The following is a 27,515-nucleotide window of genomic DNA, read 5'->3' on the forward strand; positions in this document are numbered from 1 at the left end:
ATATCGGATTTTATTCTTACGTACGGCCTTCGCGTGATTGTGGTTAAATGCGAGGCTTATATATTACAAATCACTCGATTTATCGATTTTATATATATATATATATCACCGTTAAAACCAACTGATTTAAGATTTCGTCGAAGTTTCACAAGCACACCTGCCTACATATATGATGAAAAGTCAACAGCTCACAGAATCTTAGATACATTCACCGCACATCTCTATGAGTATTCTAATTGCTGTTTCTCATCTCTTGATTCCTTCAATCGCAAATATACCTCAAGGTTCTTTTAAAAGTTGTCTTCTTTGAAAGAACATTATATCAATAGTTCAAGGTCCCACGACAGCTTTGGGTGATTTTTTTTTGTCTTTTAAGTATATAAAGAGTGGTATAATAAATACATCCAAACGATTCGATGAAATCGATACATCTCATTTATCCCTTTTTTTATACCGAACGATTTTTTTATTATCGCTCGTCTATTCCTAAGAGGTATGCAGATGTGATATCGTGTTTTCCTCGTTTCGTACGGGGTCGACGACGGACATTAGAGGCAGAGTAATTAATCCAGCATGATTAGAAGTAACCCTGGAATTAACCGGCCAATCGCGTGTCAATGCTCATATATCTTGTCGTCAAGGTTTTTCGACGCCTTTGTTCGTGGTTTTGAAACGCTTGTTTAATGCCGAACGTATGATATTCCAAGAAGGTACTTTCTGCGCCCATGCCGTTCGGTTCCCCACTCAGCTGAACGAGAAAGCTTTCTGTACGATGGTAGTCGCGACTCCAGGAATTTCCACTTCAGCCTGGTAGTCTTTGGCTGGTACCGAACCTCGACGTTCTAATCGTACATCAGACCTGTAGAAAAATTCTGAAAAAAAATATCGCCGCGTTAGATTCGCGTGACCCGAGATTGATTCCGAAAAATACCATTCAGGAAATCGTTAATTTATTCAAATTCCCACCGGTATTACTTTCCTTTTCTTTTTATTATCGGTAAACAGTTGTTTCAATCACGCACTGCACGTACCCACCGCGTTACTCGCTCGATTATACGATATACGTTAAATACCGTAGACACCAGCCTTTCTCATTCGTGCCGAATTAAAGAGACCAATCGCAAACTCGCGCATACTGCAATATACAGGAAAAGTCTCAAGTGCATATAACACATATACTTACGCTGGATGTGAAGCAAGGAAACTAATGGCGGAATAGTGGATTTCAACGCTGGACGAGGACAAGGTTCGGTGAAATTTCATTATCAAAATTTAACGCCGTCATTTTTTCTTTCCCGTAATATATTCATGTTAGATTTAACATCAATCGCGAACCAAGCGATTACGGCGTTTCGCATATAATCGAAATCGGCACGTAGAAATTACCGAATAAATTTAACAGGTCCGCAGTCGAAACGGCTCACTTTCGATTGAGAGCCGCACGGTAGCTCAGGTGAAACGCTGCCGATTGTAGTGATGACGATCAAAAATTGTATTAGTTTCGTGTGGCAGGTACCTAAGTTTTTTTACGAGGAGAAAAATTTCTCTTTAGAAGATAGAGTTATGAACGAACGGATGACTGGCCCTTATCGCGAACTCCGTCATCCGTCAAACGCCGAGATTATTCAGTGAAATTTTGCAGAATAAACAAAAGTTTAATTAACGTTCATCGTCGCCCAGCTGTTGCGGGATTTTTCGAGCCTCCGTAGTGATGTGGTTATAATTATTTAACGTCGCTAAGTGTCGAGAGTTCCGAGGTGTTACAAGAGGTTGCGAGAGAAAATCCCTCTCTACTTTTGCAATATACTAACATACTTATTATACTCGTATGTTACTCTGCGTCACATGTCTATAGATATACTTACATACATTATACTTTGTGAACGTATGCAATTGCGCCCCGCAAATCCGACAACGAATTTGAACTGGTGAAATTTATCCGTTTATATAAAACTCTTTACCGTGTAATGACGATTCGGAACGGTAGCGTTCGTTTCCGTCTTCTCGTTTATAACGGTCTTTGGATCGATGACATTTTTCACATCAACTATCGATATGCCGAAACCCCGAAGCGGCGGTCGAGACTTCTGTCTCCAATCAGGGACACCCACCTTACGCAATATCTAAAACCGATTTTACTTTCACAAACACATAACCCATATGTACGTGTCGATCGGATTTCCATGGTGAGTTACAGCCGTGAATAGCGATCGACATACGTTAACAAATATTAATTATCACCACTCTAATATTACAATATCATTGTAATATCTGATAACACTTTAGACGTCATAGTCGCCGATTATATTTATCGGAAATGAAGACCGTAATGTATTCACGATAATTACCTCTTTGTTCACTATACCAGAAAATCCAGTTTCCTTACCATACTATAGAATATGTATAGGAATGCCGCGCAGGGTATAATAAAAATATGTGTATTGCTGCGCAAGAATTATTCGACGGATAAAAATTCGTTTCACGTATCTGCTGCAGCATTATTGTCCACCATTTTGAATCCATTTCAGGATACCTGTGGTTTCGGCTTTTTTTCAGAGTGCATTGTACCGCATAAATTTAATTCACATATTTTTCGCTCAACTTTGTCTCCTTTACCTTTCGCTCGTTAATGTTTTCTTCTTTTTTTTCTTTCTTTTTTCTTTACATCTCCAGCGTGGACAAAGGTAGGATACGTGTGACCATGGAATTCCTATACCAACAAGATTAAATTAACGCAGTGCTCGAACCGTGTAGTTTGTCCTTTTATTTTTCCCCCCTTGGTTCACCTTAACGGTCATACCATCTTCTGAGGTTCTCAGTGACATACCAGTTTTCCGAACAAAGATCAACTCCCCGAAAGTCGTGATTCATTGTACAAAACTGGAGGCAGAATGAAAATCGAACAATAATCCTTTCAACCGTGAACGCGTAAATCGGTATTGCGATATTTCTATGTACCTGCAACTATATAAGTACCTGCAGCATATTGTTATATTATTATACAGCGTACCTGACATTTACAGGCAGCTGAGCTATATTATACCGAGAACCACCTTTCTTTCGACTTACGTTCGACCTTGACAAATATAACATAAGTATAGCATAACCTGAACGAAATATACGTCGTTTCCAAGCATGATCACCGTGCACATGGTGTACGATCTTTGAATCGGGAGTTTTTTTTCAAACATTATCGATCATCGATCATATCCTGTGGTAAACTTTTCTCATAATATAGTTATACGCGTTATAATGTGATGCAACTGGAGCGAAAGTCAATTCCCAAAACGAAACTTAATAGCGGACGATATAAGCAAGCCATGTACGTTGTACACGCCGTACGAAGTATACAAATCAATCCTCTTGGCACTAATTTCATTTTGGATAGGTGAAATTGTAACTAATGATAAATTATTTATGCACTAATATAGCTAGATGAATCGAGAGTGATTTTATACAATGTTTAAATTCGCTTATCAAATATATTTGCCTTTGGTAAGTTTGACCAAGTTGGTGATTAGCTTTGTTATTTCACACCGAGGTTCGCATAACTTCTGCACGGCAAATTACCAATTTTTATCAATTACTTCAAGTAATTTCCTGATAGTATACTTGTCCGTATGCAGAATAAAACCTGTGCCGGGTCGTAATTAATCGCAAGAATTGTGTAACGACCGAGGGAATCGGTTATATGGCGGAGAACAATTTCGTTAACACGGATTGATAGTGTGGGTAGGCAATTTTTTCGCGATCGAGTTTAACGCCGACCACAAACGTCGTAGTTCAGACCGAATACCGTGACAAGTTGTTATAGCAGCCTTAGCGCGGAAACACTTTCACTATATGGATACTAAATTTACGTCAATGCATACAGGTATACCTATGCTGCATATATTATTATCTACTTTGGTCGAAGTTGAAGAAGGTCTCTGTCTGCGACCACGCCACATGATTATACATCAGCTACCCACGTTATTGTCGATCTGCACGTATTATTCTATACGTTAAAGAAATTCCAATTAAGTCTAAGTATCGGTATTGCAGTTTTTATGATATAACCGAGGATATAACCGAACCATCCCGCGTGGTTTATCCATCTGTACTCACCTATGGACTTAAATAGAGGATCAATAACAATATTCTCGACGATTTTTCCTTGGGCAAAACGTCTGAATTTCACTTGGGAATAACCATGCCTTTATTTGCGGTGTGTAGAAAACCGCGAAATGTAACAACCATACGCTGATGGTTGAACCCTTGACATCGAAACGAGCTGCTTGAGCGATGAATCTGGCACCGATCTTTAGCTCGGAATACAAACTCTGAGACATCGGTGATGAAACTCTCCTCAAGAGAGTTCTACCGAAAAGGTCAACCGATTATACGACTTGCCAACGATATATGTGAAGTTTAAATTGCACATCCATATGCCATCGAATGTCGGAGATACACGTGAACGATATTAGCTTACTTAAGGTTATCGGGGAAACCGCAGCGTCAGCGGTGTTGTAAATAATTACTGAAAAGCAATTAGAATCAGAAGCCAAACGATAACTCTGAAACGATTTTATTTGACGGTCGGTGGTAATGCATTAATCCATTAATTACCCCGTGCTTACCATCAATAAAGATAATAATAATAATCCACGGACCCGAAATTGAAACGCGACTGAATTTTATTTGCTTTCATGAATAAAAGTGAACTTATAGGGTTCAATTAAAAAATGTTGATCAGGTACCATAGTTGCTGCTTTTGCATCAGAGGTTCCACTTCCCCCCAGTAATTACCATCCGCAGTTACATGTCAGCACTGTGCGAATGCGAACAAAGTTTTGAGCCGGATTATGTAAATGACAATGTATTTTCACTTCTTGCGGGATTTGTTGCTAAGCGATGCATGCGGGGTACCAGGCAAAAACTCTCGGTTGAGGTATCTTCAAGTTGAGTGAGACTCAGCCGCTATGCCAGGCATGCAACTGTACAATTCATTCCTTATTGTGAATCGTCACAGTCGACCGCTAACGGTTCAGACAAGGTTCAACTTTGGACACTGGATCGGTGTCAATGATCCCTGCTACCAGCTACCAGCTGTCAGTGGAAGTGTATTATACTGACTCTGCATAAGTCGCGCGATAGGAAGATGAAACAGTCTGATCTGTATCCAAAATTGATTGCACCTACATCCACACATTTCTGATGTACACTTTCTCTTCTTTTTTCAATTCCAGTTGAGCCATCATGAGAGAAAAGATTCGCGTCCTGCTTCTGATTTACGGTAAGCTCATCACCATATCAGTTTTCATATGCGCTGCCCCCATTTTTGCGTCGGTTCTATCGAGACAATGACGGTTTTTGATGTGTTTTTCTTCTACTCACTTTTAGGGCTTCTGCTCACGGCAGTATGGACAACTGCTTTGAAACCAACTCGACCAAAGTTTAAGATTGCCACATCTTCTACGACCACTACGACGGAGGAACCAGAACCGGAAGAGCCTGTGGTTAGTCAGTTCTAAGTCCTTCTTTCACTGCATTTCGATAGAAGAATTTCTCGATAAGATCTTAGAGTGCTCCGAAATACCTTGATGAGAAACAGTGAAATGCTTTTGGTTATGTATACATATACGTAGGTGCGTGTAACACGGTTCACTTACGATTTTATACAGGCAACTACAGTGCAGACTGATGTTAACGCAACAACGGGTCACACATTGACGGGTATCCCTCAAATAGACTATATCTGGGATCCTAATCTACCGCGGGAATTGAATGGTTACAATCTCAGTTCGTATCCATTCTACAGCACCGTGCCCACCGAGGAAATTGATTTTAAATGCGACGGACTGCACGATGGCTTTTACGCGAGCATACAGCACAAATGTCAGGTATGACGAAATCCGTTTTAAATATCAATTAATTCATTTTATTTGCCATTCTAAAGAGGTTTGATTGAAATTTTGATAATTTTATATGCCAAAGTATCGTATCAGACTACTACATTAATCGTTATCATATTTAAACCAACACCCCGATCCGTCTGTGCAGGTATACCATCACTGTCTCTTCGGTACCCGATACGATTTTCTATGCGCAAACTTCACCGCCTTCGACCAGAAGACCTTCATATGCCACTTCGCGTCGGAGGTGGATTGTGCAAATTCTAAAAAATACTGGCACCGCAACGACGCTCTCTATCAAGCGGCGACGACGACGACGACCTCGACGACCACGACTACAACAATAGCTCCCCCGGTTCCCGCAGCCCCGCAAGTTCCCGTGGGAAGACCCCTCCTCAGGGACCCAACACGACGAAGACGACCCTGGAGGAGGAGGCCCGCCTACGATTACGTATACGACGATGATTACTACGACGAGGCGTACGAGCGGACCAGAGGACGAGGCTACGACAGGAGGGACGGGTACCAATACGACGACCGTGACTACGTGTCGGATAGAGACCGGGATCGGGACTACAGAGACCCGGAGAGAGACCGCAGCATCAGACACAGGGAAAGAGAGAGAGACAGGGATAATCCCGCGGGATACGGACCCCGAGATGCCAGCGATCGTCGACCGGTCTACGACGACCGGGATCAGAGGGATCGCGAAAAGATACCCGCGTCCAGACCCAACCGCAGGGAACCACCAATCAGGGCTAGACCCGTAGACCAATACGACGAAGATACCCGACCTTTGCCTAGGGACAGGGCACGCGATCCGGAGACGACGAGTTATCCCGATGGGAGAGGTGCAGCGGCCGAAGACCGACGGAAAGAGACAATCGATGTCAGGACTAGGGATTCATCCAGAGATTCGGATGATCGACGAACATACAATGCTGATCAAAGGTAAGAGCGTAATAGGGATATTTTCGCGAATTAATCACAATCATAATTTTAATTTCAATCTCCCGCAAACACTCCAACAGAATAAGGGAGGGAAGGGGGGAGTTGGAGAAAAAATGGCCGCAGCGATACAATAAACAGCCCATCTCGCAACTTTAACCTACGTTTTCTATAACTCAGTCTTTCAATCAGAAAGCATATATACGTTGGCTGATTTTATAGTCCTGGCACGAGTATAAAATCTTTGTGTTCAATTTTTTTTTAAGAATAAAATGACCAGGAATTGGAATAAAGTTTCCCCGCCTCTGACGTCACAACGCAACGCCTTGATACTCATTTGATACAACATAGAATTGACTCTCACTTTATCACTTAATATACATAGATACGCAACTTACCGCAATTTAATTCTACCGATCGTTATCACATTTTAGGTATAGAAACGACTACGACGATAAATCAGATCCAGCTCCCGTTGCAACGGGGGGTACCGATGGTCTGGTCAAACCTGCTGCGCCAAGTAGTTCAGTTTACGCAAGACCGCGAGCACCGCCCAAGATACGAAGGCCTGTGCCGGTATCCGAAAAAAATAAATACGCATACAACGTTTCTGCCGCACCCGCCGCCGCCCCCGTGCCTAATGGTGATTACATATACCGAAGCAGCGAGTTTTCACATTTTTTTGGTATGCCCATGTCAGTATTTACTTTTATCAATTATTTTTAGATGAAACACGGAGAAGGCCTGATCCGGTGGATGATGACTACGTAGACGATGATTTGGAGGAAACTAGACCCCGAAGACCGGGCCGAAGGAGGCCGGCTTACAGAGACAAGGAAACTTATGACTCAAGAGAAACTAGAGACAGAGAGAGAGAAAGAGACCGAGATCGAGATCGTGATAGGGAGCGTACCTATAGGTAAGGTAATGTACACAAAACAATTGCCACAACCACAATTCCCTACAGAGGACAGTAATTGTAGCATATTATTCCTTTACCACACTTCGCACATCTTTCGACCGTTGGCCCGTAAATACGATCCGAGCAAAATGCATCGGCGCCTAGGGCTCTTGAAATTCAGCTTGATATATCACGAAATAATCAACCTCGAAAAACCTGATAAAGTTTTAATGGAGCATCATCAAATCTCGAAGGTTAAATTCTTGAATAAATTACAGTCGGAGGTAGACGAAATCTGTCCAATTCTTGTGAAACCTTACAGGATCCCTCCGACGTTCTGACCATCCTCCAAGATCTTCGGAAATTCGGAATTCAATTTCTCTATCACTTTCCACCGTTATTCACGTCTCGCAGTTTCTTCTCACTCACTCACTCACTCACTCGACTCACAGGATTCATGATTGCAATTTTCTTACGATTAGTGCCAGCTCTATAGCTTGTAAGCTATGTTTTTTACCTTCCATGTCAGGCCTCGATACCAAGACGAGGAAGAGGAAGAGGGGGATGAAGTGAGTAGCAGGAAACGACCGGACCGGCAGAGAGACAGGCATTATGAAAGAGGAGACAGACCATATGGATACGAGAGAGACAGAACCGTGGGTGATCGGGGGTCAATTAGTCCATCAACAACGGAAAGACCGGCTGCCCAGTACCCGATCAGATCAGAGAGACCGATTGTACCGTTGAGCAATCGTCCGTCAAGCAGGGACGATGATTACATTCGACCGAAATTCTCAGCTCGCGAACGAGAGCCACCGATAGTACAGAGTGAACCTGTGAAGAAGCCCAACTTCTACAGTCAAAGGATGGAAAAAACGATTGACACATCGCAACAAACTTTCATAAATCAAGAACGTGACGACGGCGAAAGCGTCGTACAGGACGAAGAGGACGAAGAATTGGAGCCACCGACAAGGAACAAAAATTATCGTGATAAGACCAACGACCAGAGCTATCCTCGCCCAGACCACGAGCCGAAGTTAGCCTCCGAAGAACCTTCGGCGCGTCCACCGTTGACCGGATTACGTGGAAATTATAAGTACGAAGAGGCGAGCTCTGAGAGTCCATTGGCGATCGATTACTCCTCGGGAACTTTATCCGAATATTACGACGAACCTGAGGAGGTTCCGGTATCCTCGCCAAGGACAACACTACGCGTTGTTAAAAGGCCCTTCCTGCCATCGAGAGGCGGCAACCCAAACCCCAGAGGTTTAAAGCAAGTTGGATTGAGAGTGGAGCCACGATCAGACGAGGTCAAGTCTAGTTCGAGGCAAACGAGTGACTTTGACTCGGCTCAGAATCAGCCCATTTCTCGAGAACATTCTTCGAGCAGTGGCGCCAGGTCATCGAGGTTAAACACGGGCGATGAGACGATTTTCGGTACGACAGGGGATAGGGATTACAGCCCAAGAAGACAGCCCTACGACGCCTACAGAACAATTCAGAGCGACGTCAGACAGCGGCAAGGGGAAGATCTACCGATCGAAGCTGGGATTGCGACGAGGCCGCAGAGTCGAAGACTTCAGAAAGATGACTCAATAACCGACGAAAAGGACTCGCCGCGGTCCCAGGACGAGGAGGAATTCGCACATCGACAATTCGACCAGCGATTTCCCGCGTCGAGGAACGATGGAGAACAATTCAACGCACCTCCAAGGCAAGATAGCTCGGTAACGTTGCAGTCGCGTAATCCGGACGATGTTGAAAACCAGCTCCAAGACATCCCGGAGAGCGAGTACGACGTCGCGTTGAACGACGCGCTGCCGCCGACTTTGAACAAGGAGTCAAACCTTCCCAGCGGATTCGTCCTGCCGCTTCACCGACAACTGGAGAGAGATACGAACCTGCAATCCTCCCAGAGGAACTACCTGCTAACCAGGCCAGCTGAACCCGTAGTTCAAGTGAAATCTTCATCTTCTCAAGGCTCCAGCTCCTATCCTGTACCACCGTCAATAGCCAGAGCTCGTGCCACCTTTCCTCGGCCACCACCGGGTGCCGTATTTGCACCTGGACATCCACAAGCACCTTGGCAGGGGTACGACGAGTACTAATTAGTCTAGATATTTAGGCTTGAACCAGGCAGTATTTGTTCGAGAAATACTTTATGGCTGCTGTAACAAGAAGTTCCATTAATTGAATGGCTCCAATGATCAGGTTCAAGTTGAGAGAGTGTAATGTTCTGAGAAATTCCGATGTGGATAGTCAAATCTGGGTTTCTTACCAAAGGTAAAGAAAAATCGTTCCAATTTTAAACACCTATATTCTGATTCACTTGTGGATGTAAGACTCGTTCGAAACTATAAATCTTAAAATGGGGGGAGTGCAAGATTTGTTTCACTACATTGCCTACCACCGTTCAATTATAGTGGAAAACTGTCTCAAACCACGCGGGATTGACGTTGTTCATCTGCGCAATATCGGATACTCATTACTGGGTCGGTAGGTGTGCTGAAGATAGGATCAGAATTTTTACCACACGGCGATAAATCGCATATAATATCACTGAAAAAAGATTCTACGTTTCGTAAGCCAATTTGAAAGGGAGTTTGAAGTCAGTTGATTCTGTTTTTCCGCAAAATGAAACAGAAACAATAATTGTCAGAGGACTCTTAAGTGGGTTTCTTAGATTCGACATTATCACTTAATATTCCGAGTTGTCGTGTTTAATAAACTGAAGCTGTATCTTCTAGATGTTGACCGTCGTGGTCTCATTGCATAATTATATCATGTTATAAACGTTAATTGATATACACTATTACGCACAAAATAAAATGAAAGAAACCGTGTGATATAAGTACGATTTTTTATATAGCATTTTTGTACCCATCCGTATGCGGTGCAAACTTTGTAAATATATGTAGGCACGTAATACAGTTTGTGAAATTCGATTCAGCAATTAGAGTCTGCAAACTGCGAGGTATTTGTATTGAAAAAGAAAAATAATTCATAATATGTAATACCGAAGTGCAATAGAATATATACATATACATATATACATATATTATAATAATTAACTCAAAGTATAATGCAATAATATGAACCTTCCTAGCTGTACTTGATTAATCGGTATGTAAATTATAATAAAACATATCTTGAAAATACGGGACAATCGCAGTTTTTCTGTCTTTCTCGCCATATCAATTTGACGTTCAAAAAAGAAGCCGTGTATTGAAGTATATAATTTTTTCGTAGGCACTTACATAACAACTCCGAAATGCCCAATATTTGTAGAAATAATAATCGTCTTAAAAATTTTTAACCCTTTTCCGGAATATTCCATCATTTCTATAATTTATCCCGTTCGATCACACCAATTTTTTGCTGCACAATTAATGGTCAAGTTCCTAATACTAGTTAATCATAAGCTATTGTTAGCCAGCACTGCGTCGCAAAACTTGCAGATGAAGAGATAAGTCGTTCAATAGGCGGTATCGTATACGGATAATCAATTCGTCATCTGGTTAAGATAGGAGCACTTGCTTATCGTTTCAGATTCACGCGTTATATCAATTATTTCGATGGTCAGTTATAGCGAGTGCCTGCTGTGAAAGTAAACATGAATGTCCAAGCGTGATTATTATGCCAGTTACTAATTGCAAAAAACCACCAAAGCTTCATTTACCGTCTCTGAGAAGCACCGAGGATGTCGAATTTTTATAAATTCGGTTTCCTGTACCTTGCCTTCGCTTTGATATTCATTGGATACCACACGAGCTTCGTATGCGGACAAAACGGTGGGTTTTCATATCTATCGAATGGTCAAGTATGAGGAAATTTGGGCATCATTATTCGAAGTGATTTTCTTTCCGCAGGAACCTGCTCTGAGTATGAATCTGGAGATAATTTATGGACACCAAACTGTACCGACGATAATTATTGGCAACCCGTGCAATGCAAGGGGGAAACACTTAACGGCAGGTGAATCATTTTCAATCGCCTTTTTACGACAAAGTGAAGAACTAAGGCCTACCGATTAAAATAGTATATTGTGTAACTAGGAAGCAAACTCGGTCTTTTCGGGCCAAGCGTGAGTTTACGATATGAGTCGTAAGTGAGCACGCATATGGTCCGAAGGCGAAAAGATCGTTGCCTCCTTGTTGCACACGATACTTTATGTAGGAAGAGTATGTTACGCGTTTTTTCATGATATTAAGGTTAGGGTCGCGTAATATCAAATTTATTCACGACAGCGCATGCGCGCAGTACAGAAATGACCACTTTTAACTCCTAGGATTTAAAAGTAGTCTTTTCAGTACTCTGCGCATGCGCATTCGCAGACTCACTCGGCCATCATAGAAACGGGTACCTTATGTACGTAAAACACACATGAAAAAGACGGGTGAACATGCTCGCATGATGTATAAAAAATTTTAATCGAGAAGAAATTCACGCACGTTACTTGAAGACGGTATGACACCAGAAATAAAAATCTAAAATATTACGTTGTAGATGTTTTTGCTACAATGCAACGGGCACGAGGTTGTTCGGTTGGGCATGGTGGGCATCTGCTGAAAACATGACTTGCGGTAAGCGTTCACACACGAAATTATTTCCTCAACAAGTGCCCACTGCAATTTGATTTGCCTAATTTAAAAATTTTCCGATTCTGCATCCTTTACAGCTTGTAGCCGACGCAGGGAGGCCCTCGAAATTGCCGGTAGAAAAGACGTCTCTTTGCACTGTTCAAGCGAAGGTAACTACGAGGAACTGCAATGTGATAACGGGTTGTGCTGGTGCGTTGAAGCCACGACTGGCAAACCGACGGAAAGGGCCTATCCAGAGTCGATGATGACATATCTTCCATGCTGTAAGCTTGATGGATGTATTATTTATGTTTCACAAAATTCGTAGAATACAACAAATTCTTTGATTTATTATCGTAAGTCTGAGCTCGAGTACTAATAAGAACTGCTTCAACGGCCAATAACCCAATAGTCGTAGGTTAAATCCTAAGACTTTAGTAGTGTATTACATTATTATGCATTGCGGAGATCATTCTTCAGATGCAAAATGTTAAGTAATAATAATTTTTCAATTTGTAGACAATACGACCCTGGTTGGGTCTCAATATCTTCGCAAGTGCGAGAGTGCGATGGTTGCACGTGCTAGAGTTCTCAAGAAATTAGAAACACACGGTCGTTACTACACGCACATTGACGCCGTAAATTGTGAAGGAGACGGCAGCTACGGAAATTACAAAATTTCAAGCTCACAGTTAGTAATTGAAAAGTGCCGTTTCTTCTCGAATCACTTCTTCCTTCTTCTTCAGAAAGTAAAAAATGAAAATATATTTTAATTTCAGAATTCTTTGCACGTGGAAAAACAACACGCAGATAGAATCGTATCAGACGGAACTCAGCAACATTCTAACAGTTGATTGCAGTGAGTAATTCAATTCAAAGAAGTGCATCCGCATAGCATCGAAACTGTGTAATTAATTGAGAATTGAAACTGTGCAAATTTTTTAACATTATTTTACGGATATATTTTTCCAGACTGTGCGAGGGATTATGTGATATATGACGAAGCGGGGCTGACTTTCAGTCTTACGTGCGACACCGACGGCAGTTATTCGTCGGAGCAATACAGCAACGGGTATCCGTTCTGCGTCGACAGCGATGGATTCGCAACTACGTATCTTGGAGAGCTTGGCGAAGATCTCAGCTGCACTTGACCCATGAACAAATTCATGCAGCTGCAGAGATATGCAACGTACTACAACGCTCATTACGTCCTATTATTAAAATTTCAATTGGGAACATTTTTTACTTCTTAATACAACTTGAGTTATCGATTTTACAAGTATGAAATTGTTCTAAAATTAAAATTAAGAACATTAAAAATTTAGTTACGTGTGCAGATAGAATTGCGAGTTCCGCCTACTTCATACGGAATCTAGTATGACGCGACTAAATTTCTGGTTGCATACAACCAGACACCTTGCCGTTCAAAATGAGCGTAACCGCTCGAGTTTGTTTTATCCGAAAAAGCAGACTCGGTACTGTCAACCAACCACTTGAGCTATGTCGAATGCACTTACATAATGATCTAGTATTCTACGGAAGTTTTATTCTCAAAAATATACTCGATCATACATAAAAAATGAAGTTACAAAAGCATGCAACCATTCGTAGAATCGTATAAGAAAAAGACATGGACCTTTTGCAGCACGTGGCATTAAACTGAATTAATGAAAAATGGCGATGACTTGAAAGAGTCTGGAAATAAGTGTATGCAAGGCGTATGAAGCTTATATAATCATTTTGACTTATCGCAGGATATTTCTTTCGGTATTTAAACGAGATATCAGACAATAATCATACCGGCGGGGGATAATTATTTGAAAAATGTCGATTACGTAAAATAAATTTAGGATTAGACGAACAATGAGATTACCCGTAGCTCAGTACTGTTACCACGCGTAGCAGATGACTTAAAATCTATACCACACTGTTAAAAGGATTAAGAAAAAAAAAAAGAAAGTAAATTAGAAATATTTCTCGAGGTTTGACGCGAATTTGCTGGGCGGATCCTTTGGACCATGTCGTTCGACAACTTTACCGTCCTTGTCAACGATGAATTTGGTGAAATTCCATTTGATAAAGCTGCCCATGATACCACCTTGCTCTTGCTTCAAGTATTCCCAGAGTGGGTGGGCATTTTCTCCGTTGACATCGATTTTCTCAAACAAGTCGAACTTTACCTACAAAAATAAGAATGAAAAAAACATTGATTATGACAGTTTTTAGAGCACATAATGTCTTCCGATTTCATCAATTTAAATGAAATTTGGACAGGTGAACTGTATCATGAAATCGTTATAAGATTCAAAAATATTTTCCTACATTTCGGCGTTCAGCGAAACTGCAAATTTGTTCACTAGTGCCTGGTTCTTGCTTTCCAAACTGATTGCAGGGAAACGCAAGGATGCGCAGTCCTGTAAAAGAACAAAATGTTATAAATTACTTATTGGATATTAAGTAAAATATGTCAATAGAATCACAATCTTGACCTTTTGTTTCAGCGTATTTGTCATGTAGCTCATTTAGTTCCTTGTAATTTGATGACGTCAAGCCGCATTTTGAGGCGACATTTACAATGAGAAGAACATGACCCTTGTACCTAAAATAACCATTGAAGCACCATTAATACTTTCGTCTCATCATATGTTGCTTCAAATCAAGTTTTGTGAAACGCTCTTAAAAACTTTGTTAAACATACTTGGATAACAGCACATCTTCTCCTTTGATGGATTTGACAGTGAAATCATAAACGGATGTAGCATTTTTGAAATCTTGATTTCCACTCATACCTGAAAACATATTGCTGTTATTGTTGTGGAGTGGATGGATATTTTTCAGAGATTCACAAATTCATATAAAATGCAAGTATTTTTAAAAAGGCCAGAACGCAATGCAATTAATGATTTAGGAGGAAAAAACACAGAACAAATTAGAAAAAGCATTATTATAATAGATAAATAAAGAATAAGCCTAACATTGAGCATGTGAGATACGCAGAATTGGTAGAGCTGTGACCCGACTGATGCATGTGAACATGTTTAATTTATTTTCGAGAATTTATTCTCGAAAGTGTTCTTTGTTGAGACGTCGTGCGTGAGCCACGGTCTAGAAAAGCAAAAAAGCTATTCTGATTAACCATGTCAAGCATCAGATTACGCAATAGTTGATAAGAAGCTATCCTCGTCATCTGGCGGGAAAAAATGAAGTACCAAACTAGTCTACTGTTCTTTGTGTTGCCGGCGTACAAAACGATTGATTTGATTTAGGAATTCAATTACTGTTCTACTGAATGATTGAAATTGTACGTGTAGACTTTGTTCACCTGTGATTTTCTTAGTATCGTAGATTTCTTAATTCGTCGTCGGAACTCGATGACAATAAGCAATAACTTCAAGCTTGCAAAATACAAACTAGCGTAGTAAACAGATCGAAACGACAACGGCACAGACAACAATCCTGCAGCTTCTAGGATTACCCTGAAACGCGGAGTACGTATTAATGAGATGGGCGACTACTACTCAGTGATGCCTCGGTGTCCGTAGGTAACGTAGAGCATTGACGATCGACCGAGTGGTCACGAAAAAAAACCTTGAGAAATAACCTCGATCAGTGGCGAATTCCTGAGAAAAGAGTGGCTGTTATGTGCCATTATTTTGAAATACCATGCATTTGTACTGATATACAACTAGCGATCTGCCAAGAGTGCAAAGTTGAGAGAAGGGAGACATGGTAGAGGCGGCTACCTTTCTACCGGTAATTATTGTTGTCGCGTTATTAATTTTTTGCCGTGATATGTTATCGAAGATGATGAAAGATCAGCAGAGTATAACCAGAACTAAAAGAAACACCGAAGAATCAGCAGCCAACAACAAAAAGTCATTTTCGACCAGCAGCGAGTCTAGAAATATCGAAAAACGAATGAAACCTAACCAGAAACCGAGCAACGGGCCAGCACATGGTACCCCAACAACAAATTGGGAAAAATTTAAAGATCTCATAAAAGACTCGGGATCCGATGAAAAAAAAATTAGGACCAATAATGCTCATGCAAAAACTTTTCCGAGGCAGAGGAGGAACTACAGTCATGTAGAATGTACTGCATCCACACCTGCCTCGGTAACTATATCCGAAAATCAGTTTGTTTTTTAATCTAGTCTGAACGATCTCATAAACGTACTACCAGATTTTTTTCTAAATCCACGTACTTTAAAATACAGAGTCTTTGTGATTTGTTACTAGGGAACATACCCGCTTTGCGAGGAAAATATCTTCTTAATTTTCCAAGATGCTTACATCACTACGTTGTCCTACCATATTATCACTTTACCACCTAAATTCTTTACAAAATATATCAATTTTCATTTCAGACCTTTTCCCCCACCGCTAAATCCAAGGTAAATATCGCAAAGAACAAGACAATGAATCAATTGACAAAACAAGTAGCAATAGACTGTGAGATGGTTGGGATTGGAAACGGAACTGAGAACATGTTGGCACGGGTCTCGCTAGTTAATAGGTACGGAGTATGTGTTTACGACAAATATGTCAAGCCGCGAGAAAAGGTTCAAGATTACCGAACACCAGTGAGTGGAATTCGTCCTGATGATCTTTACAACGGGGAAAACTTTGAGACGGTCCAAAGAGAAGTGGCTGAAATATTGCAAGGAAGGTTACTCATCGGCCACGCCCTCAAGCACGATACCGATGTCTTGTTTTTATCCCATCCCAAGAGAATGATCAGAGATACATCAAGATATAAGCAGTTTAGAAAAGTTTCAATGGGGAATACACCGAGTCTAAAAAGACTAGCTGCAGAATTGCTCGGTATTGATATACAGAGCGGCGAGCATAGTTCCGTAGAAGATGCTAGAACTGCGATGCAGTTATATATGTTGTATAAAAATCAGTGGGAAACTGATATCAGAACTAAGCGGTGAAAAATTTTGTATATTTTCTTTTACTTGCGAATTGCAGGTTACGTTTTATTCATGTCGGGCATTCAAGGTATGGCAAACATTTTTTTTAAGAACGTACAACTGTTGTTATTGTATATGAAATGTTGACGAGCTCGAATTTAATAATTTAATTTCAATGTTGAATGAAAAGACTGTTGTAACATACATAAAATTAAATATTGCGGGGTTAGTCACCAGTAACTTTCCTCACATTTTAGTACCATAGTTAAGTGGTAATCTTCAACGATTAGCTCCATGTATGGGGTGCGTATTACATTCTACTTTTGCAACAAGGTCAATAACGATTTGCAATAATAGCAATCGATTTTACAAATGTGCTAAGTAATTTACTTACTCAGTTACCTACAGTTTTGTTCTTGTCTATTACCGATAAGTCAACTGTAAAGTGAATCATGTAACTGTTTTTTGATGAGATGGCTTAATCTAATTAGTTGAAAAGAATTCGTACCCCCCTTAGATATCCAATAAAATATTCACATCTGCAATAAAATGCTAACAGCTTTTCTGAATTTCTCTCTACTGGGTGCTGTCTTGTCCATCACAGACTAATTCCGTAAATACAAATAGGACCTTGATTTGTTTAACCACCGACTATGCAACTATTGTTTCTGTGAATTCGTTTAGAACTAGTTGAGTTGAGATAAAAGAAGAATTTCGAAAGAAAACCATAGTAAAATGATTACTGCCTTGATATATGAGTATTAGATTATGTATATTAACAAGAAGTAAATTATTTCATGTTGAGATGACGCATATTTTCTACGACTAATCAATTATTTCTGTAATTATGGAAAATAAAGTATTTTGTTTATAAAATAATTGTTAGATTTATTTTGCTATACGACAGCTTAATTTGTTTGAAAATGTAATGATATAACAGATAAATTTTGAATGAATAAGTACTAACAAACATCTGTTCGATCAATGGAAGTTAGTAGAGTCACAAAAGGATTTTTCAAGGAAACATTAAATGTGAAAATGATTAGCCGTGAATTTTTCAATGTTGTATACATAAGAAGAATAAAGAAAAATCTTTGTATTCAAACAATGAATACATAGCTCATTTGCTACATTCCCGTATTGGTGATTGCCGTGAGTGAACGACCTTGTTATCAGACACATTCCCTCTTTTCTGGAATGTATTTCTTGCTACTTCCCATCAAACACATTGCAGTCTTCATTGTTTCTACAACCAGCAACGTGGGCAAGAGCATTATTTGTGCATCTGAGTACAGATTGCGCCTTGGTGGAGAAAAGATTGTTTGCTTTCATCAGAAAAATTATAATAATACTTTTTGCGAGCAATAATTTAATGCAAATCGAAGTGAAGTGAAAAAATAAGGCCTCAATTCTTAAAACAGACCAGAAAATTTCATCACTGCTGCATAGGGTAACTCTGAATTCTGAACTTTGCATTTATTTACAAATAAACATTACGACATTTGACCTTATGACTCTTTCAAGTGGGGAATCTTACTCTTCAGGGTTTAATTTCGTAACAACTCATGAATGACAGTTGTATATTACACATATTACTTTTACTCAGCTGCAGTCTGATAGAAAGTCAACAAGACTGCAGCAGTACTACAGATTAACAGTAACTTTCATAAATCATAAATAGATCAATTACTCTTACAGGTAAAATCGAATAAATTCGTGCACTGATCTCTTTGCTATTGTTATAAAATGTTCCATTGTATAGACTGCTGGATTTTCAAAAGAGTTTCTCCCCCTCTTGAGTCTGATCTTAAATTTGAATCAATGAATTGATAAAAATTGATATATTATATTGCTACTAGCAGTGACTAATTAGAATTTCACATTAAAATTGAACAATGAATACATTCTTTTAGCTCGGTAATGCCGATTACGTGAAAAAATATGTAAATTGACTCATGAAATCAGTAAAGAAACTTGTTCCATATTTTATCATTCTTTTTTGAATGTACATATGTATATAATTGATTGCCCAATTGAAGAAATAGTTTAATAGTCAAATACATTTTTCAGAATATCGGTGACTGCATCGAGTGTTGGATCACATGGAAAATACAACTGAACAAATTTATAACTTGAAAGTAAATCATTTGAATAAAATGAGAATAGCAGTGATAGGTGCCGGAGCGGCGGGGCTTGCTGCCCTGAGACACTGTACAAGCCAAAGTAACAAGAAAAGTATCGAGGTAATTTGTTATGAACAAAGTGGGGACATTGGTGGTACATGGGTCTACACGCCAGAAGTTGGGAGAGATGCTTATGGGCTATCGATACACTCCAGCATGTACAAAAACTTGAGGTAGGTGAGGAATTAGGAAAGATTATGAAAAGTAACATTACATTATGGTTTTCTGGTGCTTTAATCGAAGCAAGATAATTAATCTGATGTTTGCAGGACAAATCTTCCCAAAGAAGTGATGGGGTTTCCAGATTTTCCAATTCCGGATAATGATAAGAGTTATTTAACACGCACGGAATTGTTGGACTTTATAAATACATATTGCGATCATTTTGAGCTGAGAAAATATATTCAGGTAATAGGCACATACCCTTTATCTCTCCCATTAAAAGACCGCTGAAAATATTGAATTAATCCCGCTGAATACTTGTCAGAGCTAATCTTTCCTTTTACATCGAATTACAGTTTCATCATCATGTGGTACTAGTCAAACCATTGGATGGTGATAATATGGGCAAGTGGTCAGTGGAGGTTGAGGATCTTGAAAAAAAAAAAGTGTTAGTTGAGGTATTCGACGCTATTATGATTTGTAACGGTCATTACTTTCAACCAAATATACCTGAACTTGAGGGTCACACTTCATTCAAAGGACGTGTATTGCATAGCCACGATTACAGAGTACCGGAAACCTTTGCTGGTAAAAAAGTCGTGGTTTTTGGCGCTGGACCATCAGGTACTTGTGGAGATAGCTCTACACTGGTTGTTTAAGTCATCAAATGTTACTAATAGTTAATAAAATTGATATATTTATTACTTGTCTTGTCAGGAATGGACTTGGCTTTGGAAATATCAAAGCATGCGCATCAGGTGATATTAAGTCACCATCTTAAGGTTCCAATACTCACCAAGTTTCCCAGCAACGTCATACAAGTAATCACTTCCAAATATTTCAGATGTACTACACTTGTCATTATTTAAACCTCAATTGTATGTGTAATTCAAATTACTATCAAAACTAGAAACCAGACGTTGTACAGCTCAGAGAACACCAAGCGGTGTTCAAAGATGGTTCAAAAGAAAATGTAGACACCATTTTCTACTGCACTGGTAAAGTATCGCACTACATAATGCTTGACCATGAAAGATCTAGAAATTGAAATTCAAAGTTCACTCTCTTGGGTATAAATGAGCAGGTTACAAGTACAGCTTTCCATTTCTGGACAAAAACTGCGGCGTCAAGGTTGATCGTAATATGGTGACACCTCTGTGGAAACATTTGCTTGCCATTGAAAGTCCGACTCTTGCCTTTGTCGGATTACCATACTACGTCTGTGCTTTCAGCATGTTTGATCTACAGGTTTGTATCGTGACACAAGTTGTAACTCTTTCTAAGTATAATCGCCTTTAAGAGACGAAAAGCAATCTCCTGTTTCTTGTGCATGATTAGGTTCGATTTGTTCTACGCTTTTGGCAAGGTTTTAAGAAGCTTCCGCCAAAGGAAAATATGCTCGCTGAAGAGAGTATGGAATTAAAAAAAAAGCTGAGTGAAGGTTTGCATGTACAACAATTCCACATGATGGGATCAAAACAAGGCCTTTACTACGAAGATCTTGCAAAAACCGCTGACCTAGATCCACTGCCACCAGTTCTGACTAGTTTGCATAACGAAAGTAGCCAGAAGTTCATAGATGATCTTTTGAATTATCGAGAGGATCGTTACAAGATTATAGACGATCATACATATGTACAACTTTAGGTGAGCAGTAATATTTGCTTCCATTATTGGGTACTTTACAGCTGCATTTATGTGAAATTTGATTCAGTATCAATAGTGAAAGCAGGAAATACAAGTAGTTCAATTTCTTTTTCGTGATTGTTTTTACATTATTAACATTTTCCGTTGCAAAATCAGTTTGAAAACGGGAAATATCGTGACTCCTTTACAAGAAAACAATCAAATATCCTTGCCACCTATAATATAGAATGATTGAACTCGTAGGTGTTTGTAAGCCTTTGTAACAATTTATAGTTTCAATTTTATTTTCGAAAAATTGTAAAGTATCGTAAATAAAAAGTACAAAATTGCACAAAGCTAAAAAAAATTAGTATAAAAATTTGTGTAAACGGAATACAAAACGACTTTCTATAAAAAATACCCTAGGAATACATGGGAAATTTTGTGGTAAAATTTAAAATTCCAAGAGAATTTCTGAACTACGATAAAATTCATGTCAATACTACTTTTGGCTGTCTCCAAGAACCTATTTATACATGTTTAATTAGAATCGCCGGTAGCAGTTTGGTTAAAAGAATCCACAAGCTTAAAAAATTTTTGACCCGAGTCTTGAAATGTCTACGAATTCCTGTTATTAGATTTTCGTGGCATGATAAACGGGCGATCAGAAAACGATAATAGAGAACCGTCTTTAATGTTATTCAAAGAATAAATATTATTCGTCGAAACTATACCTGCAGTGCTTTGTACCTGTGAAAGATGATCCCGTCTTGAAGTTTTCTGCAACGTTTCATGTCTCTGCGTCAATCTGTACCAAAAAATCAATCAATATCGAACATTAACAATCGTTTTGCTTTTGACAGTTACTACAGTGAATGCTGTCAACGATTGATCAACTTAGGTCATTGTTAATACTTAAATGTTAGTTGTAAAATCGAAAAGTACCTACTCTATAAATAATGGAGTGTTACAGTGGCTCATTTCATTAGAGCTTGGCTTTATATGTAGCAAATTTTGTGGATTATCCTTTTTTCGATCTGTTTCCCTTTTCAGGCCATGTCTATGGTTCCCCATGTATTTCTGGCTCAATACTGTGACATCGGAGGTGGAAACAGAAGAATTGATACATGTCGATGTCGCAGTCGATATTTTGCAATTCGTACCAGTAACACGACCACGAATAAGTCCTGCTTCAGTTCTCGGTTTTGGTTTCGGTTTTTGCTCTGGCAAATATTTCCTCAATAGAGGAGAATTATCGAAACCTAATGGCCACTGGGATAACGACTGAGTGTGAGATAATCGGCAAGGCGTTTGAACCACTGGCTGCAGACACCGTGATGCATTACTTCTGAGCCGATCAGGAACTACTGCCCCCTCAATGCCGATTGAAGTGAGATTTTTCTCCAAAAGTATTCCCTCAGTTGAAGACGACTCTGCGCCCATTTGTCTTGCTCTTCCGACTTGCATATTGTACTGAAATATCTTGTGTGCTGGGAGTTTTGATACCGATGTTATTTGTGCAAGACTCTTGGATTCTAATTTCTTTGGCTCTTCCCGCTTCGCAGTCCTGTTGTAATCTATTCCATAAAATTTTTTCTTTATTTCTAACCATTTGGATTTTGCATCAACTGGCTGGGTATACTTTGCAATTCTTAACGAGTCCTTTCGTTCAATAAGGAGACCTGATGATTCCACTGGATCTGTTAGCCTCTCAAGGCCTTCGATAATGTCTTTAGACTGCAACATTCTCTTGTCTGAACTTTCCAGAGTCAAAGATTGTATCTTACTTTTCTGTTTCTCCAACTCATTTATCTCCGTTATATGATCTGAAACTGTCGTTGCATATTTACGATTCTCCAAATCATCTGTGTGCGTCACAATGCATGAATGCTCCGACTGGGTAGTCAATTTTCTATCCTGACACACTTGCGGAGGAACTACCGCAGCGTTTGTCTGTGACCGATCTCCTTTGTCATCGAGGCAGGATTTTGATCCATTACTTTCTTGTCCCTTGAACTCTGAGACTTGTTGCACATTACTACGTAGAATTTCAGATCCAAGCAGATTGTTTTTTACCCTTTCTTCACATTCTTCTCTATTTTCAGTTGTAGGTCTTTGTTCCAACATATAACTAATAGATGGAACAGGAACGGAATGCAGCCGCGACTTTTTACCTTTTTTGCTTCTCAAGTTCGTCAGCAATATCGTTAAGCTCTCTTTACCTGTGTTCACTGTATCCAAAGAATTGTAATCAGCAAGTCGAAACTTTGAATTATGGGGTTCAACTTCGTTTGGTTTTTCTTTTTCAAATTTCTTAACATGAGATAACTTGATTTGAGGATTCTTAGACAATCTAAACTCACTTCTGAGATGTGAATTTTTGGAATGTGTCCGTCGTTTATATTCGACAACATTTTCGTCTCCCTTGGAAGTGGCATCTTTTGAACTAGTCAATGGTTCTTCGTATTGTTTGACACCCGTCTTTCTACATTCCTGAATGTTACAAAATTTGCCTGAACATTTATCTGGCAAATAATCACTGCTCAATCCAACATTGCTTACATTTTCGTGGTGTGAAGAATACGGATAATAATTTTCATTTTGTAATTGGAACCCACTGCCTTTTATTTGGTCCCCCACTCTCATTTTATCAATCATTTTCAAAGAGAGATTGACTTTCTTTTGTGGAGATAAGAGATCCTTAAGGCTTTTGTGATCCGCTATCTCTGTCGGACTGATTTCGTCACTGGTTCTTAGTCCCTGCGGAACGGAGCTACTGATGGAATGAAAATCACTGCTTCGTTGAGGCAGTAATTTTTTCACATCTGTCGAGAGGTGTTTTGAATCACCCATAATATCTGGTAACACTAAGAGCTCTGGCTCCTTTACCACCAATTTCAGCTCTTTTGAATCGTATGGCACACTTCTACCTCGGAATATCGACAACGTCAACACACTCCACATCAAGCAAGCAACCGATCTTATAATTGTCAGAATTAATTTTCCAAAGTAGTATATCGGACACCACAGTACGTAGAAAATGCAATTTAGGATGTCCAATAGCTCTACTTTGAGATCTGAAAAAGACAAACTATATTTCCGAAAAGCGAAAAGCTGTAGAGCATTATACTTTTTGAAGGATTTTCCTAACTTTTTTTTTTTATTTTCACTACTTGTTGAAATGAAAGAACCTAAGAAATTAACAAGTTATGATAGTTGTCTCTACGTACTGAGAAGTAATGAGAAAAACGGTTTTTCCTTATTTCGATGCTTGCGGTTCTTCTGTTTTTTAAGCAATTCTGAAACAAGAAAAGATAATCACTTGGAATTACTATACTTGATGTTTACCAGAGATTAATCTTAAAACCAGAGGTGTATTAATTGGTCTTTATGTGTAATTACCAGTTGGACTTATTTCCAAAGAGGAAACGCGCTGTTTCAAAAGAGCTGCCGGCATTTTTGTCTGAAAAAATTCTTCTCTCATAGATTTTTCAGTCATCCTAGATACCTACAACAAAAAAACATAAACACACCCGTGTATGAAAAACAGACAGAATTAGATGCACAAAGGAATTTCGTGGTCGGAAATTCAATACTTTCACTTAGTTTTGCAGGTAAGTTCTACTTCCATTTTTACCCTGCTTTTTTCCTGTAGCAAGTTCTGAAAATCACATCGAAGCTGAAGAGTGTAAGAGTTAACGCTGAGATTGCTGCGAGAAAATTCATTTTCATGTCCGTTACAATGGTAAAAAGGATCTTGAAGTCCATTGATTCTATCTGTGATAGGCTGAAGTTTTGCGTATCTGCTGCGCACCATGTCTGAAAATAAAAAAAATGAGTCAATGTCTACTCTACTAAGGTATGCATAAAATTGTTCGAGCTGTACGATTCAAAGTTGATTACTTGCACATGTTATTCATGTTGAATTTTCTTCAAATATTGGAAGGGTCGAAACATTCCTAGGCTTCGTTAATTGAGGAATTGAGGAAAAGAAAAATCGTTGAGAAGATTTTAGAAATAAAATAGGGATAAACGCTGTGACATAGAAGACTAGGATAATGTGTCGAAGGTGCTTTAGTTAGAAAATCGAAAGTTATAAATTACCTTTTCCATTAATTCTCTCCATTTTGAAAATTATGTTGATTGAATTGCAGTTAGTCAGAGAAACATGATTGATGAAAATAATCCTTTGTTATTAACACGTAAAATTAAGTCGAGATTGAAATTGATATGACAATTTAAAGTTGAGCAATAATTTGCAATGAATTATGATATGATGACAATTTATTGTTTAACCGTAAGTGTCAAAATCCCATGTATTCAAGAGTGAAGTTAAAATTGAACGTGGGCTCGAAAATAAATGAAGAAAATGAAACAAATAAATAGATCGACTATCGTCCTTGTTCAAAATGTTTAAAGTTAATCCGCGTTCCGCAATGCTTTATGGGAAGTCCCCGCGCTTACCAAACCAGAGCAGACGACTTATTTAATTCACGATAAGAAAGCTAGCAGCCGTATTTTTCCAACTTTACTCAAGCGCGATGCTTTCGCGCCTCGGCTCAATTTATTAATTAATAGGAATTTTTCAACGTCACGTGCTTTGTCATTAACTAAGAACTTATTCTTATTATGGAATTTAAATGAGAGTGACTTTTCAGTGAGCGAAATTCAATCGCCGCACGCTTCGTTGATCAGTAAACTAACTATGGCGGTTCGGATATCCCATTTATTCCGTAATAGATTTAAACAATTTTTTAAAACCTATAGTACAAATTCAGCTGAGATAAGCAAAGCTAAGGATCCTGAAGTGACTGAGCAAGTGAAGGAACGGCTACTAGATCGTTGGGGTAAGAACAGGTCATGTTAATTTTTGTTCGAGGTTAAGTTAGGTTAGGTATTTACAGGTTATATTATATTTATATAAATTTGACGAAGCAATTCACAGAATATAGGGAGATCGGGTGTTAGCTTAGAGTATGCGAACTTGTTCGATAATCATTCGATAATTGTCACCTGTTTTATTTTCATTGCAGCAAAATATTGGAAGAATCTCTTCATTGACTACAGAGATGTGGCTAAGGATGTTGCACAAGGATGTAAGGATCGGCCTATTCGTGCTTCAATCTATTTCTCTCGTAAGTGAAAAATCATATTTCTTAATTTCCCGCAGTGAAACCTGCTGGAATGAGAGACAAATTAGTTTTTTTTTCTTTATCTTTATGATCTTAGATGTATCACTATACTTCTTTGTAAAGGATTCGCAGCTCATAAAAATACATGTTTAAGCCCACTATAGCTGCTCATCATTAGTGCAGATAACACTAATTATTGCAGTGAATCAAACCAAAAATACAAAAGAAAAATATATTTATTTAGAGTCAGAGGAGCCAGTAAATGTTCTGTATTCGGTATGAAATTTTCGTGTGAATTGGTTTATGTTTCAGTTCTAGGCAGTGTATACTACTTTTCACGACACAACCCTAGTCCAGATTCGTACAGAAACATGTTGATAGAAGAATCAAACAAGATGATGATGGTTGGAGAACCAATTCGGAATCGTCAAAGTGTAAGGCATTTGAAATCGATAGAACAGTGCTTCAATGAAGGGATCATACGCAGGTTGAGCTTGGGGATTGTTTCTTTTATATGGTTGGATAACTACGATAAAGAATGTGCTTACTACAAAGCAACATGTTCGTATCTCAAACCACAGTATTTAGGATTTCATCACAGAATAGTTGACATTGGTTTCATGGATAAGTGGTGGCTACTGGAGGACAAAATGACTGATTTTGATATAAATGAAGAGGAATTTAAAGACTTCTCCACTTCGCCAGATAAAATCGGCTCATAATGAGAATATCGAATATTATTGACGGATAAAATTACAAATATTAATTATTATAATAGTATTTATACATATGTACATATAGAAGGTTTATTCATTGAATAAATGTGCCTTCACACACAAGTATGGTAAATTTTTTTAAACTTATATATGCACTATTGATACTTTGGGATCGAAAGCTGGAATTTATTGGAGAATTATATTACAAGATGATGGAAAAAGAACGTGGCGGAATACTGCGCTTGAAAAAGATTCGAATGCTTCGAATTCATTAATTTCTGATAAAGTTGTAAATAATTTACTATTATTGGCCTATTCTGTTAGATCTAATCAAAAACTCGCGTGAAGGTAGTTGAAATGAAAACGTTATTTCAAGATGTTTTCAATGAATTGTCCAACTCTCGTCAAAAGTCTCATCTAATTTCATGAACGGTGTAAAAAATCCCAACAGAGT

General features: G+C 38.9%; 7 protein-coding genes across 12 annotated transcripts; 5 read left to right on the forward strand and 2 right to left on the reverse strand.

The window, feature by feature from the left end:
- The first annotated feature begins 802 nt into the window (after window positions 1–802).
- LOC124218726 (zinc finger CCCH domain-containing protein 13) lies at window positions 803–10,794 on the forward strand. Of its 2 annotated transcripts, none has more exons than XM_046625460.2 (8): window positions 803–1,246; window positions 5,229–5,275; window positions 5,383–5,498; window positions 5,664–5,882; window positions 6,043–6,845; window positions 7,277–7,485; window positions 7,569–7,761; window positions 8,273–10,794. In XM_046625460.2, the coding sequence occupies exons 2-8, from the start codon at window positions 5,239–5,241 to the stop codon at window positions 9,852–9,854; spliced, it is 3,159 nt and encodes a 1,052-aa protein (XP_046481416.1). In that variant the 5' UTR covers window positions 803–1,246; window positions 5,229–5,238; the 3' UTR covers window positions 9,855–10,794. The 2 variants fall into 2 exon arrangements, with proteins under 2 accessions (XP_046481416.1, XP_046481417.1); XM_046625461.2 differs by lacking the exon at window positions 803–1,246 and adding an exon at window positions 1,495–1,512.
- On the reverse strand, window positions 10,384–15,802 carry LOC124218743 (uncharacterized). Of its 2 annotated transcripts, XM_046625508.2 has the most exons (6): window positions 15,649–15,802; window positions 15,302–15,431; window positions 15,025–15,115; window positions 14,816–14,925; window positions 14,649–14,740; window positions 10,384–14,506 (listed from the first exon to the last, which is right to left on the reverse strand). In XM_046625508.2, the coding sequence occupies exons 2-6, from the start codon at window positions 15,360–15,362 to the stop codon at window positions 14,291–14,293; spliced, it is 570 nt and encodes a 189-aa protein (XP_046481464.1). In that variant the 5' UTR covers window positions 15,363–15,431; window positions 15,649–15,802; the 3' UTR covers window positions 10,384–14,290. The 2 variants fall into 2 exon arrangements, with proteins under 2 accessions (XP_046481464.1, XP_046481465.1); XM_046625509.2 differs by lacking the exon at window positions 15,302–15,431.
- Window positions 11,397–14,351, forward strand: LOC124218739 (saxiphilin-like). Its single transcript, XM_046625502.2, has 7 exons — window positions 11,397–11,537; window positions 11,616–11,721; window positions 12,253–12,329; window positions 12,425–12,610; window positions 12,846–13,017; window positions 13,106–13,185; window positions 13,299–14,351. Exons 1-7 carry the CDS (start codon window positions 11,447–11,449, stop codon window positions 13,475–13,477), a joined length of 891 nt encoding a protein of 296 aa, XP_046481458.1. The 5' UTR covers window positions 11,397–11,446; the 3' UTR covers window positions 13,478–14,351.
- A 102-nt stretch (window positions 15,803–15,904) lies between the features above and the next one.
- On the forward strand, window positions 15,905–18,350 carry LOC124218738 (RNA exonuclease 4). Of its 2 annotated transcripts, none has more exons than XM_046625501.2 (2): window positions 15,905–16,079; window positions 16,694–18,350. In XM_046625501.2, exons 1-2 carry the CDS (start codon window positions 16,053–16,055, stop codon window positions 17,261–17,263), a joined length of 597 nt encoding a protein of 198 aa, XP_046481457.1. In that variant the 5' UTR covers window positions 15,905–16,052; the 3' UTR covers window positions 17,264–18,350. The 2 variants fall into 2 exon arrangements, with proteins under 2 accessions (XP_046481457.1, XP_046481456.1); XM_046625500.2 differs by having other exon boundaries at window positions 15,906–16,442.
- Window positions 17,720–25,732, reverse strand: LOC124218740 (uncharacterized). The gene is made up of 10 exons (XM_069135896.1): window positions 25,318–25,732; window positions 24,851–25,032; window positions 24,616–24,721; window positions 24,444–24,512; window positions 22,163–24,290; window positions 21,948–22,021; window positions 20,384–20,624; window positions 20,098–20,234; window positions 19,849–20,018; window positions 17,720–18,488 (listed from the first exon to the last, which is right to left on the reverse strand). Exons 1-7 carry the CDS (start codon window positions 25,337–25,339, stop codon window positions 20,599–20,601), a joined length of 2,607 nt encoding a protein of 868 aa, XP_068991997.1. The 5' UTR covers window positions 25,340–25,732; the 3' UTR covers window positions 17,720–18,488; window positions 19,849–20,018; window positions 20,098–20,234; window positions 20,384–20,598.
- LOC124218736 (Flavin-containing monooxygenase 1) lies at window positions 18,454–23,554 on the forward strand. Of its 3 annotated transcripts, XM_046625494.2 has the most exons (9): window positions 18,776–18,940; window positions 19,313–19,598; window positions 19,695–19,833; window positions 19,944–20,211; window positions 20,305–20,408; window positions 20,498–20,585; window positions 20,672–20,835; window positions 20,926–21,234; window positions 22,267–23,554. In XM_046625494.2, exons 2-8 carry the CDS (start codon window positions 19,345–19,347, stop codon window positions 21,232–21,234), a joined length of 1,326 nt encoding a protein of 441 aa, XP_046481450.1. In that variant the 5' UTR covers window positions 18,776–18,940; window positions 19,313–19,344; the 3' UTR covers window positions 22,267–23,554. The 3 variants fall into 3 exon arrangements, with proteins under 3 accessions (XP_046481448.1, XP_046481450.1, XP_046481449.1); XM_046625492.2 differs by lacking the exons at window positions 18,776–18,940; window positions 22,267–23,554 and adding an exon at window positions 18,454–18,692 and having other exon boundaries at window positions 20,926–21,235; XM_046625493.2 differs by lacking the exon at window positions 22,267–23,554 and having other exon boundaries at window positions 18,778–18,899; window positions 20,926–21,235.
- On the forward strand, window positions 25,686–27,184 carry LOC124218742 (mitochondrial import inner membrane translocase subunit Tim29). The gene is made up of 3 exons (XM_046625507.2): window positions 25,686–26,060; window positions 26,247–26,348; window positions 26,658–27,184. Exons 1-3 carry the CDS (start codon window positions 25,919–25,921, stop codon window positions 27,065–27,067), a joined length of 654 nt encoding a protein of 217 aa, XP_046481463.1. The 5' UTR covers window positions 25,686–25,918; the 3' UTR covers window positions 27,068–27,184.
- The last annotated feature ends 331 nt before the right edge of the window (window positions 27,185–27,515 follow it).

Source organism: Neodiprion pinetum, chromosome 5, assembly GCF_021155775.2.
Source record: "Neodiprion pinetum isolate iyNeoPine1 chromosome 5, iyNeoPine1.2, whole genome shotgun sequence".
NCBI lineage: Eukaryota > Metazoa > Arthropoda > Insecta > Hymenoptera > Diprionidae > Neodiprion > Neodiprion pinetum.